The 13,953-nt window shown below is 42.5% G+C and overlaps 1 protein-coding gene and 1 long non-coding RNA gene across 7 annotated transcripts in view; one reads left to right on the top strand and one right to left on the bottom strand.

The window, feature by feature from the left end:
* LOC310680980 overlaps window positions 1-13,953 on the top strand; it is a 128,701-nt gene that overhangs the window by 4,437 nt on the left and 110,311 nt on the right. The window contains exon 2 of the long non-coding RNA XR_014513035.1: window positions 5,765-5,846. This is a non-coding gene — a long non-coding RNA (uncharacterized lncRNA). The remainder of the gene's footprint in view (window positions 1-5,764; window positions 5,847-13,953) is intronic.
* DNAJC6 (DnaJ heat shock protein family (Hsp40) member C6) overlaps window positions 1-13,953 on the bottom strand; it is a 48,538-nt gene that overhangs the window by 2,597 nt on the left and 31,988 nt on the right. For 4 of the 6 annotated variants that reach the window (XM_083447999.1, XM_083448000.1, XM_083447995.1 and 1 more), the window contains 9 exons: window positions 12,688-12,881; window positions 12,498-12,578; window positions 11,505-11,951; window positions 9,050-9,202; window positions 8,093-8,164; window positions 6,836-6,970; window positions 4,243-4,509; window positions 3,278-3,423; window positions 1,822-1,998 (listed from right to left, as the gene is read on the bottom strand). In XM_083447999.1, coding sequence (XP_083304125.1) covers window positions 1,822-1,998; window positions 3,278-3,423; window positions 4,243-4,509; window positions 6,836-6,970; window positions 8,093-8,164; window positions 9,050-9,202; window positions 11,505-11,951; window positions 12,498-12,578; window positions 12,688-12,881 — 1,672 coding nt within the window. The remainder of the gene's footprint in view (window positions 1-1,821; window positions 1,999-3,277; window positions 3,424-4,242; window positions 4,510-6,835; window positions 6,971-8,092; window positions 8,165-9,049; window positions 9,203-11,504; window positions 11,952-12,497; window positions 12,579-12,687; window positions 12,882-13,953) is intronic. The other 2 variants (XM_083447996.1, XM_083447998.1) reach the window with 2 other exon arrangements.

The raw sequence follows: 13,953 nt of genomic DNA, 5'->3' as shown, positions 1-13,953 counted from the left end.
TTTCGCTGAAGCGTGGAGAGCGAGAGCGGTCGGTGCGCACCAACCCCTCTCGCTCTCCAGGCTTCAGGAAGACATCCGCAGCCTAGGCAGCCCTGCGGGAGGTCCCGCAGGGATGTCTAGGCTGCGGATAGCAGCCTGCTTCCCGGAGCGTCGGGCGCCCTGAAAGCAGAGCGCCCGGCGCTTGGGGAACACATCCGCACCCTAGGCAGCCCTGCAGGAGGTCCCGCAGGGATGTCTAGGCTGCGGATAGCAGCCTGCCGCCCGGCGGGTGGGGCGCCCTGAAGCAGAGCGCCCCTCGCGCCGGGCAGACACCCGCAGCGTGGGGAGCCCTCCAGGAGTTCCCCGCAGCGCTCCCCACGCTGCGGATAGCAGCCTGCAGCCCGGCGGGCGGGGCGCCCTGAAGCAGAGCGCCCCTCGCGCCAGGCAGACACCTGCAGCGTGGGGAGCCCTCCAGGAGTTCCCTGCAGCGCTCCCCACGCTGCGGATAGCAGCCTGCAGCCCGGCGGGCGGGGCGCCCTGAAGCAGAGCGCCCCTCGCGCCGGGCATACATCTGCAGCATGGGGAACGCTGCAGGAGTTCCCCGCAGCGCTCCCCACGCTGCAGATAGCAGCCTGCTGCCTGGCGCGAGGGGCGCTCTGCTTCAGGGCGCCCCTCGTGCCAGGCAGACACCCGCAGCATGGGGAACGCTGCAGGAGTTCCCCGCAGCGCTCCCCACGCTGCAGATAGCAGCCTGCTGCCTGGCGCGAGGGGCGCTCTGCTTCAGGGCGCCCCTCACGCCAGGCGGACACCCGCAGCGTGGGGAGCCCTCCAGGAGTTCCCCGCAGCGCTCCCCACGCTGCAGATAGCAGCCTGCTGCCTGGCGCGAGGGGCGCTCTGCTTCAGGGCGCCCCTCGTGCCAGGCAGACACCCACAGCATGGGGAACGCTGCAGGAGTTCCCCGCAGCGCTCCCCACGCTGCAGATAGCAGCCTGCTGCCTGGCGCGAGGGGCGCTCTGCTTCAGGGCGCCCCTCGTGCCAGGCGGACACCCGCAGCGTGGGGAGCCCTCCAGGAGTTCCCCGCAGCGCTCCCCACGCTGCGGATAGCAGCCTGCTGCCTGGCGCGAGGGGCGCTCTGCTTCAGGGCGCCCCTCACGCCGGGCAGACATTGGCCAGCCCCACAAGCTCGGGGGACAGCAGGGAGGCGCAGCGCCGCCACCCCGCTGTTCCTCGACCTGGTTGGGTTTCCCGGACCTGCTTTTGGGGGGAAAATAAAGGAAATTTTTTTTTCCTTTATTTCCCCCCCAAAAAACTAGGTGCGTCCTATGGGACGGAGCGTCCTATGGGACGAAAAATACGGTATTTACCTATTCATATAGTTTTGAGCTATAAAGTAACGTTGTTCACCATGACCTCACACCTTGCCCACACAATCTATCAACATTTCCCCTTGTTTAATTTTTTCCAGACCCATCAGACTTTAATTCTTAGCCTAAGCATATCAGTTTTATGAACCACAGTTTTTATTTTAAAACATTTTTTTTGCTGCAAAACTCAAACCAGAAACATAATTAGTAAACATGCAAGGTCTTATTATTTTCATTCACTTGACTGAGCCATATCACATTTTCAGACTATTTCTGAAATTACCCCAATAAACTTTCCCTAAGCTCCCACACAACTGGTAATAATTGCTACACCAAAGATTTTCAGTGAACTGCAGTGACTCTTCGCTCCATATTGTTTTAAAGTGATGATGGTGAAAGTAATTGCAGGCATGGATCAAGTAGGAATCATTAAACTAGTACATGAGGTAACAGATTAACATAAAATATTATTACTTACTTTATCAGGATGCACAACAAGCACTGCTCTCCGGTAAACCTTCTTTACTTGCTCTGGAGTAACAAGATCTGCCATGCCCACAGGTTTCCATTTTGTCTCTCCTTCCCATAGTACTGTGTGCATTGTGGACAACAAGGCTCTTATGTTTCTCTCCTTTCCTTCAATCCATTCAAGAATCTGTGAAAATAGATAATGTAGTACTAAACCAAACTGCAAGAGAATATCTATACTAGCATGAATACTTATTTGATTGGAACAGTTTATAGTTTGCTTCTTCCCAGTTTGCTTTGAATCTCAGAAAGACAGGAGATAGATATCAAATGGAAATGTCTAATTGTTACCTCCAAGAACAGATACATAAAACTGCTTCTGAATATGGAGATTCATCTAGTATTGTTCTGTAACTCTCCAAATTAGAATTGTGGGATACATGGATATAGCTAGTGACCAAGGAAATTAGTGTGAATCACATGCCCAAGGATTCAACAATATAAATAGAATAAACTTAGCAAAATAAATATTAGGTAACTTATATACATAATTCATAATCCTCCAAATGAAAGACTTGTACCGTTATTGGGACAGACCCTATTTAGTCCTTCATAAAAGATTAATGTCAGTTTAATTATAATAATTATTCATGAGTTTTTCTGGTAATCATTCCAACTAGTGATTAGTTGGAACCCACAGACCATATGAAGAGAGTTGGAGCAGAAGGCATAGTGAGTTTTGCACTTATCTTCCATCTAAACACCTTCATTTGCCATAGTGATCACAGACCTTTTCACCCCTTAAACAGTAATTAGAAAAGAGCAAAATGGGTTTAGAGACCCCCCATGGCCAAAGCCATTGCTGGGAGAAGCTGGGCTAAGTGGGCTTAGCCCCCACCGCCCCCGCCCCCCACACCTTGTTGAAGGGTTTGAAGCTGGCTGATTATGAAAAAGTGATGAGAGGGAATTAAGGTCTGAGGGAGCAGGCCAAAGGCCGCCCTTTTTCCTGATCCAGTCCTTGCTCCCCACACAGGTCAAGACCTAGAACCTGCAAGCTGTTCTCTACTGCCAGAGATATTTCCAGGTAGCATGAGGGAAGAATGCATGCCAACTTTCATCCACACAGAGCTTAGGAGATGAGGGAACTGTTTTAATCCTTCTCTCACACTATTTTCCTGCACAAATAGGGAGTCTCTACCATCAAGACAGAGTCTTACCTACATTTAGACACAGTCCATCCCCACCTTCTCAGTTTTGAACAATCAGTTCCCTTGTGTGGATACTGAAGCTTTCTAGAAAAATATAGGCGTGCAAAACCCAAATACTGACAAGGTCCTGTTACTGATCTTGGTATCATGCTTGCATCGTAAAACATCTCTGAAGTATTAAATATTCAACTATTATACAATCCAGTCAAAGCAAAATCTTGAACAATTTGGAAATCAAATCCAAAGCATTCAGCTTACTTTTAATTTTTCAGGGTCCATCTCCTTGGCCATTTCTTCTTTCCTCATTTCTGCTATTGTTCTTGGTCCCTTTCTGTCTTTGTGAGCATTAAAGCCTTGACCAGATAAGAGGTCTTCAAAATCAGCAGACACTTTTGGTTTGGATTCTTAATGGGAAAAAAGTATAGAGTGTTAAAAGGAAGTATTGCTTGATTTAAGAAGATATAAATGTCACATTATTCTAAATACTTTACAAAATCATTCCGCACGATGCAGAGAAGTACATATGGGCATACCTGTATTTTTCCTCTGCAGCGCAAACAGAAGGAGTTTAAGCACTTTTATTCCCAACACCACCGTTGTGAGAAAGATGGCACATTCACCCCTCTGCTGAGTACAGGTCACTCTAAAAACACAAGTCTCTTAGCACATCACCCTTTCTAAAGTATCCATGTACAAGCAGGATTTCCCAGTTGAATCTTACAAGTTTTGCTTGCCCGTTTTGAACTTGAACTCACTCAGCAATTCAAACTGAATAAAATAGTGTGATAAATAAGAACTAGATGCCTTCTAACTATTTAACATCTGTTAAATCTGACACCCATTAAGTTGATGCAGAACATATTAGGGTGAAGCTGAACATTCTGGCAGGTATGGGACTGCCACCAAATATGACAGCCCCTCTGAGTGAGTTTCTTTCTTCCTACCTTCCCAGTAGCATCTCATGCTAATGGCAAGATGCAAGGTCATAATGCTGCAGGTTTCCCCATCCCTATTCCACATGGATGACAACGGTCAGGGCATGACATCATGTCTGCAATAATATCTAGTTCTTCACATAGAACCAGAATGTCTAAATTAATTTCAAAACACATCGCCTGTATTATAGCTGACTGAATATTTTCAGCTTGGAAATACTCCACCTCTAGGCCTTCAAAACTACAAAACTGCGTCAGAAGACTAAAAAGATCAAAAAATCAATTTACCAGAACTGCCTGGTCCTTTTCCACGGTCATTTTGGCCACCGGGCGCTGCAGAAAAACTCACATTATAATTAGGCCTGTTCTGTGGAGAGGAATGTGGCATGCTTTGTTGGGGTTTTGTCTGTGATTGTGGCCAAGAGTATCCAGTGCCTTGTTGCCAGCTGCCTCCTCCCATTGGCTGAGGAGATGGTTTCTGTGGTGACCCCATAGGAGGAAATACTCCACCCATTCCTGTCGGTGTGCTGGGTTTGCTAGCAAAGGAAGGACAGCCTGAAACATGAAGCAAAGCATTTTGTGTTAATAATACAGCCTGTGTAATAATAATAATTATTATTATTATTATTTATTTGTACCCCGCCCATCTGGCTGGGTTTCCCCAGCCACTCTGGGTGGCTTCCATAGAAACCAAAAATACACTAAAATATCACAGATTAAAAACTTCCCTGAACAGGGCTGCCCTGAACAGGAAAGCAGAATTACCAGTTGATATCTGGTAATTTCCTTACTAAGATTCAAAGGACTGCAGGTGGACCTGGATCCACGCATTGAGGCTTCCACTCATCCCTTCTATATCTGAAGGTTGGAGAAGTGTTGCAGTGCAGCACAAGAAGCAAAAATAAAAATCCCTCAAGTCGATAAAGTCTCCAGGAAGCACTTTAGATAGCACACATAAATATTTGGATTTCACCTACGCCTATATATTCTATAATGACTGAAGTTTTGTATACTTGTTAAAAAAATCATTTAATATACAGATTTTTAAATAAATACATATAAGCATTTAAAGAAGAATATTAGTAGCATTGTGTTATAGATATATATTCCAATGAAGCATAGGGCAGGTGGAAATGACATAGCATATATGGAAATGTGCTGCACCAGAAAACAGCAATATGCATTTCTTGGAAGGTTTGGCATAGATTAAACTTGCAAGTTCCTCAAGAGTGTAAATACTGAATATCATTGCATTCTGGGGCAGTCTACACAAATACAGATCACATATGATTACTCAACCTACTAATAATTGGGGGGGGGGGGCAAAGAGAGAGAAAGAGATTATGTGTCATTCTTTTTCTCCAAGGTATTAGCAATTTGAAGGCTAAACACAACATTGTGCAAAATAAGGATAATGGTATTTCCACACACAGGCAGCAATTTCTGGATCAGAATGAAAATCCAATCAACACCAATGTCCTTAACAATTTTTTTTTACAGAGTTCAAAAGCTTCACCCATTTGTTTTGGTAAAGTACCATCAGAACTTTACCATTTCCACCATTTCCTCTGATCACATAAATATAGTAGAAACTATAGATTATTTAAAAATTGCCTTTTTGTTGCTTGTGGGGTTTTTTTTTTTTTTTTTTTGGCTGCTTGGTTTTTTTACTTCAGATATTAATATCCTGCATATTCAACTTCTTTTTACTTAAAATTATGTACTGCAGTACTGCAGACTTTTCTTTTTTAAAAAATGAAATTGTTGCACTACGTGACATCAGACACATTTTCTGTTTTTGATCCTGCAGAGCAGCAGAACACCAGCAGAGGGAAGCAGGATACCTAATTTGAGATTTGGACACATGAAGTGGTAAACAACAGGGAGCGGAGGTAATGCAAGCTGTTATTGTTATGGTAGAAATTAGGGGGCCAAGGAGGGAAGACGGAAGGGAAGCCTATTTAGAAAAAGGAGGAAAGACGAAAGCATCCCTTGAAGAAGGTACTTGCAAACAAGGCAGTGACCTACATTTTACTCTCAGTTTTAGTACATTTTCATCCTTCCCACCCCCTCCCAGAATTTCCTACTTTGTTCCTCAACTGTATTTACTAAGCAAGGTTAACTTTTCACATACTGTTGTCAATGACAAGAAGGAAGTCCATGACTTTTAGGGTTGTGACCCACATTTAAGTGATGCCCTATGCAAGCCACACATTGCATTGTTCACAGGACAGATCCATCTGTCTTGGATCTATCCAATTAATCATGATATATGGTTAAAACGGGTGGGGCGGGGAGAGGAAAGACCACCTTCCCAGGGTAATTTTTTCATATATTAAAGCCTGTATTAGATATTGGAGGTTAAACCTTGAATTGCAAACACAAATATTTGTGTACAATATTGTGTACAATATTTGTGTACAATAAGTCACGCATATTAAATACAACATTTTATTGAAAGTCTAATCAAGCTACCGATCTATATTAATTGACTCAAGAGATGGAGCAGATCCTGCCTTCTAAATCTGCCGGTCTTTGCAAACAGATTTTAAAGCTCTCCTCCACTGAATCTGCCTGCTTTTACCATCTTTCTCAGATCAGCTCCCCGCCTGCCTTTTCTCTCTCTTTCCACTTCATAAAAAGCATAACAAGTTGAATATGCAGCTATAATATGTCAGGATCACAGGATCAACCTATGCATTTGCTTGCCTGCCATGGATGGGTTTGCAAGGGCTATTCATTCCAGAGAAGCAGGCAAGTGGTTAATTGCTCCATTGTGCAATTCACTGTGGTCCCCCTTTCATTGCCTAGTGTAAAATGCACATCTGATTGTCCATGTTTTTGGCTACCCATTCTACTCAATGTTCAGCTTTAATCTAACCTGCCAGATTTGCACCAAGAGTTCCCAAGTCAGCAAAAGGATCCAGTGTTTGTGGTTTGGCTTGATGTGTAGGTGTGCTGTGTAGTGACCCTGTAGGGCTGGTAGCAGCTGATTTGCTCCCCATACGTAGACCACCTAAGAAGAAAAAGAGAACGCTTATAAAATATAATTTAATGATCTCAGATACAAAATTAATATAAGATTACTGCTTCTTATCAGTTGGTCAGCTCAACACACGGACACCCCAGCAGACGTGTAATTTAGAGATAAATGATAAGTACAAAATTCACACAAGAAGATACATTGAACAGAGCATTGAAGGTGTTCCTGCTGCGACCCAAATAACTTTTGGCAAAACTCACCAGTGGTGGCAATTTCTCAGGATGCACCCTCATTAAATTTTGCCATCAAATGAACAAATACTAAAGAATTTTAACTTCGTTCATGTTCTATGAAGTGGCTTTTGACAATTGTGTAAATGTAGCTAGCAGGATGAATAATATGCCAGTTTTAATAGCATACAAGCCATTTGCCATGTTTAGGCATGCACAAAGAGAGTTGGGAATCTTTGTGTGTAAAAATGTTACATTTTGCTCAGACTTTTAAAACACATTTGAGTAGTTCTTGCTTAAAGTTTAGACTAGTTTTTTCTGCGTTATATGTTCTGTTTCTGAGGGCCACGACATCAAATTTATCATTGCATTTAATGTGCACATATTTAATGCAAATAGCAGCTTCTGTGGAGGGTGATGATTATTGGGATCACAACAGGTAGGGAAAAGGGAGGTTAAACCAATGGGGGATTTATTCCCAATGCACACAGCAGCCACAGAAGGCATATGTTCATCAGGACACCAAAAGGTGAGGAAAGGGTTAAATTCCTCTCCCCCTGGTGTTTTTAATTATAATTATTATAATTATTAAACACCAACCATTGACTATTTGCATTTTTTTTTAATGCATGTTAAATACAAAGACACATTTAACTTCATATCTAGTTTGGACCAGAGGTACAATCTTCTTGGTAACTTTGGTGTGCATGCTTTATGTTCAAATAAGAACAAATGAATTTGATAAGTTTATTTAAGATAACAATTAGAGGTCTCCATTTGTGCAATTACCTCATCACATAGCTTCATTTTAATGTAAAGTGGACTATTTGGAAATTAGTGGAAAGTGTCACTGTTCATAGCCAATAGGAATGAACGTCACATAGCAAATCATCTTAAGCAAGTTAGAAACTAGTTTCAGACAAACCTGATTTGCTAGGCCATTCCCAATCACCTGAAACATCTGGCTGAATGGAAACAGATGGTGTACTAGAAGAAGCTAAACAAGAAGAGAATTGCCTATTAACATACATTGTTTATCAAAATTAAGGAAATGTCCTTCCAGTAATTCTGGATGCACACTATTTCACTATATTCATAGCTTTGACAGAACACTGATACAGTGATACCTCTAGTTACAAACTTAATTCGTTCCTTAGGTCCATTCTAAACCTGAAACTGTTCTTAACTAGAGGCATGCTTTTGCTAATGGGGCCTCTTGCTGCTGCTGCGCTGCCAGCACACAATTTCCGTTCTCATCCTAGGGCAAAGTTCTCAACTCGAGGTAACTCTTCCAGGTTAGCGCAGTTTGTAACCTGAAGCATTTGTAACCTGAGGCGTTTGTAACTCAAGGTACCACTGTATTAGATTAAGCTTGCATCCTGCTGGAAAATTTAGATGCACTTATACTAAGCTTTAAAATTGAGAAAAGTTCTTCTGTAGCCCTCAGAGAAACCCAGCCCATCTAGACCTACAGTTCATAATGACATGCTTTTTGATGCCACACAACTGTATTCCATGTGTTCATTCTAAAGTAAGCACCACAGAGTTCAATGGTGTTTGTTCCTACATAAGTGTATATAGGATTTCAGTCTTTTTCTAATTTTATGGAAAAGAATACAGTCTCACCAAGAAACTTCCTGATATCAAACAATTTCATATTGTTTGGCATGTGAACAATTTGGAGCCCATGGCTTGTTGCTGTTAACTTCAAAACATGAAAATCATATCTTAGTATTGAATATCTGAGGCCCACTAACCACTTAAGAAACTGGAAGAGAAACTATTTGACCTTATGAATAATCTGCAAGTGTATGAAGATATGGTTATCACCACTAAACTTCTATTCAAAAACAAAAGAATGGGCATTTGAAATGTTTCCTACCCATATTGAAAGGATCTCCTTGAACAGTAGGCGAAGGACTCCGTGCTCCTTGAAGAAAAGGATCAGTGGTGGCATTTGATGAACCAAGAAAAGAACCTAGAAGATCAGGGGCAGCCTTCTTGGGACTACTGCCAAACGGGTCAAAGGCAGCTGCTGCAAGAACAACATGTTTGTTCTATTAAATGTGTATCCCATTCACCCCAAGTCCACTATTAAGCTGTGTTCCTTTACTCCAGAGCAAACCCATATTACTCCTAACTATTTTGTACATAAAAATAGGATACAATTAGGAAAGAGATTAAGGATTTGCCATCAAATCAAGAACTATAGAAGACAAAGACTCATGTAGAGGTATTGATTACATTGCTCCATCTTCTGGCGGAGGAAGGAGCAGGAGAGGCTGAAACTAGTGACAACCTTCTTCCACACACACGTGAAATTGGGAGTTTATGGGAGAGTGTTTAAATTTCAACTCGGGCAACCAAAAAAACAATCAAGAAGGCAATAACTCCTCACAATAAGCAAGTTTGCTCTTGATTTGCATTTAGATCTTTCTCGTTATGTTCTGCAGCTCTCTTATTTATACCAACTGTTTCCTCCAGAATGTACATAAATTTCACTAGCACACAACTTCAGTGAGTTCATTCACTTTTAGCATTTCAGTACTTTCTTCTCATGTTTCCTTTCTGTTTGTGTTCACTGTGAACCAAGATATTTCTTCTTATCTTCTAAATTTAGTTAAGAGGCTAGAAGGTTTAAGGAACAGCAATTCTGACATAAAGAGGAAGCATTTAAAATGCATGTTGCCTCTTATATATCCAGAAGGTGCCCCTGAGCTGTTGTGGTGCCATGTTCAGGTGTTCTGTCAGCTCAAGGTGAATGTGTCAGTAATGTCAGTGCACAGCAGGTTTTGTGACAGATGTTCAGAATCAGGTTGAACGGAAGAAAGCTTCACATAGGACCAAGAAACAGGGGGGGGGGCTTTGTGTCATCAGAAAATTTGGGATTAGGCATAGTGCAAAAAAGCAGAGAAGAGAGCAGGAGTGGGATGGCAAGTGGGAGGTAACAAAAGCCTAGGAAAATGGGGAGTGGACCCAGGTAGAAAGAGAAGAGAAGAGAATAGCAAGAGAACCTGTTAAAGGGACAGAAGCAAGTCTGTGAGGATAGCAAATAAACTTTGATAGAAGTCTGGGCAGGGACTGAAATCCATGCATTTATTAGGACTATGCAGGCATCTTTAACTGCATACCAATAGTTGTTTATCAAGGTTTTTCATTTTTAAGGACAGAATAATGTGATGAGTTTTAATAAAAACCAGCAAATTCTAAAGGGTTCCTGTTGCAACGCACGTAAACGTGGAAAAATATGGCACATTCCCCCCCTGCAGTGCCCAGTTGCTATTGGAGCAAATCACTCACAACAACAGCACTCAATCAGTGTTGGGGGTGGGGTGAGGAGATGACATATGACTGCTGCCAGCATGCGCTAAGGAAGGATAGGCATTTAGCATGCTGTCACAATCAGAAGCAAGCTGGCAGTTGTGATTACGTGCTAAAAACTCAGCATGTTCCACTGGCAGCCACAACATGCACTACCTCCTTGGCATACACTATGGGGCTGAAACAGAATCAGGTAAACAATCATGGCTGTTTTGTCTAGTTAGGGGGATTTCAGAGTTTCTTACAGAAAACAAGTGACCAGAATGACTTGAGATAATAAAGGATTTGTGACTGATACAACAAGAAATTTCTTGTTCTCATAAACAAAGGCTTGAGTTCTCACAACTGTGAATGGAAGGGAGTTCACAGAAGGGGACTTTCTCATTCTCCCATTACATCTTCAGCTTCCTGCACCCAGCAAAAAGGTTCTCACCTGGGTCAGGAGACTTTCCTGAGAAGTGGGGGATGGGACATCACAGGAGCACCAAGGGCAGGAGGAAATTTCCCAAATTTGAAAGCACGCAGAAAGTTTTCTCCCATTAACAATTCTCAGAACCAAGCCAATGGTTACTCCAAGTTAATCATCATGAAATAATACTATCTGAATCTTAATTGTAAAAATTAGAAGCTAAAATTGACAGCTTAGGCTACCGTGCTTCAGACAAGTAACTGTTAATATAAAACAGCATTTCTTAGAATCTGCAGTTGTTTAAGGGTTTGTTTGTACAATCTTAAGTTCACTTTGCCACATCAATTTGCATTTTTTAAAAAGTCCTCACGAATCTTTGCCATCCTTTTAGTGCACATTTCTCTTGTGATACATATTTTTGCACATTTCCCCTAGTGTCATGTATGTTATTGTTAACAATATGTGCATGTGGTACACATTTCAGATGTGAACTGAACTGAGTTTCTCCCCCATTTCTAGTAGAAAGAGAATCCTATTTAGAAATGATTGCCTAGAAAAAAAGAAGAAGTTTGTTTGTTTTTTAAGTGTTACAATTAGGAGTTTTTACCTTCTCCTACTCTTGGGGACAGAGATGGGGATGCTGAAGCTGCAGACCGTCGTGGGGTGGATTGTGTGGATCCAGTGCCACCCATCTGAAATACATCCTCAACAGCCGACTGTCCACCTTGATTTGGTCCTCCAGAGTTACCAACCCCAAAGAGATCACTCAGCAAGTCTGAGTTTGAGGGCGGTGCGGCAGGTGCTGCTGGGAAGTTCTTGCTCATAGGACTGCCTTCCAAGCCTAAAAGATCGACATCCTCTGGGGGTGGTGGACCCGGTGGCTCTTGATGCTTCTTGGTATGCTTTGGTGCCCCGTGGATTTTGTCACTGCTGGTGTTACTATGCTGACTGGAGAGGGATAAGAGTTCATCATCTGACTGCTCACTTTCTTCATGCACCAGTGCCGCTCGGTCCTCGGAGCTGGGATGAGAGCTACTTCTCTCCAGTTTTTGATCTAAGTGGCCAAAAGAAGCTCAAGATTAGCTAGTAGTTCTGTTAATCCTTCAGTGCTAGATACAAGGAGGGAAATACCCCTTCTCTCTGTCTCTCTCTCTCTCTCTCTCTCTCTCTCTCTCTCTCTCACACACACACACACACACACACACACACACCACATGTGGAAGTAAACACTATCAGCAATAGCAACATTTACACTTAACCCAAGTATTTTGGGTTAAACACACAATGGAAAACACAAAATTGGAAACGCCCAGTGCTGACAGCACATTGATTTTCCAAGGGCCATTATTACAGTCAACTGCAATGATGAGTGCAAAATAAGCCTGTCATGAGAGCTCTATGAAGTGTGATGAGCCCATGAATACTATGCATGTCTATATGCTGGCCAGTTCTTTCCTATGAGTCAAGAAAATGCTTATGCCTTGCCATGGGGCCATGTGAACACAGCATTCCCGAGCTCCTTGGGGACAAGAAATGAGATAAGGGATAGAAGAAAACTAGTATGTGAATTATGTGTTCTGAAAAGATATGTTACCCATACCTTGCCAGCTGAGAGATGTCAAGAATGCACCCTGCCCCACATTCTTCAGGTTATCTTGTGGCGCATCTACAGGACCTCTACCTATAATGTACAAAGCGTCAAGGCATACCAAAAATTTGTGAAATAAATGGCCAACTTTGGCATTTTCATTAAAGTCAAGACTGCAGCACTAAAACTATAGAGCTTTTACCTGCCAAGGCAAGGGTGTCCTGGTGTTCCTGGTGCGATGAGAAAAGAATGCTGGGGTTGATATCTTTTGTTGTGAAGTTTTCCCATGGAGGTGTTAGATCAGTCTGTCTATCAGCAGAATCTATTTCTATCTCCAACATGACATGGAACAGCTGGGGGTACTTGTCTGACGAGTCGCATGCATCCAATTCAGGTCTAAACATTGACAAAAAGTTCTTCAAATTAAAATAAAACAGTTGAAGATATCATGTTAAAATTAAATACTGAGCCTGCATAGGATGAGCACAAAGAAGTACTTGATATGGCTGAAATATGTCGCATTCTATATATTAAAGTAAGCTTTACAGAGTGTGACATCCTAGTGGACAGGAGCAATGACAAAATATTACCTTAGTGGGTTTTTTTACTTTGTGCTCTCAATCGGAAGTATTTAAAAATTCAGAAGAAATTTCTGATTGCAGATGAAGAGGATAGTTTGGATTTGTAATTCTAGTCCAAATGGGTTCAGGGAGTATTTAATAGTGATCCACAGGGAAAGGACACCTACCTTTTATTTTAGAGCACGCAAAATGAAAGTTGATTCACATTTAACTTTCTCCCTGATAAAAAGCTATTTCAGTTCAAAACACGTTGTGCCTCAGTGAGCAGAGTTGTATTAAAGGGCTCCTTTCTGCTACTTCAGAGATCTTGAACCAGCTCTAACATGTACAGAAGCCTTGGGCTAGATGTAGCAGATTAAATTATTGCTGTTGCCACAGCCATCCCTGTTTTAGCCCATTTAGCAGGCATTTAGCAGGCATGCTACTATTGCTACCAGTGTTTGTCTCCTTGCTCATCATAACAGTGGTTGGCTTCTTCAGGAAGCAGGCAAAACAAGAGAGCCGTGGCTGGAAGAACTGGCATTAGCTTCTCTGGTGGCTTTGCAAAGATGAGAGCAGCTATCTGCTATGGCTCTCACAAGCAGGGGCTGGTTCACAGGATGCTAATTTAACCTGCCTACTTTACAGACACCTGGAGTAATGTACCTTGCTGACCACTTGTGTTTTAAACATTCAAGTCATGATCTACAAGACTTGTATGGATGGTCCTGTCCTGGAGCAGAGGGATAAATTTAGAGCATAATGGTCCCTTGGACTTTACAATTAAGTACTATGGAGAGAAAGTGAAGAATTTTCACATATGAGTTTTAATCTCAGCCTTAACTTCAAACACATCCTATTTTGCTACTAGGAGAAGTGGAACATTTTCATGCCAGGGAACAGAACAT

The sequence above is a fragment of the Podarcis tiliguerta genome (assembly GCF_965153285.1).
Source record: "Podarcis tiliguerta genome assembly, chromosome: 6".
NCBI lineage: Eukaryota > Metazoa > Chordata > Lepidosauria > Squamata > Lacertidae > Podarcis > Podarcis tiliguerta.
This window is presented reverse-complemented; position numbering and strand designations above follow the sequence as displayed.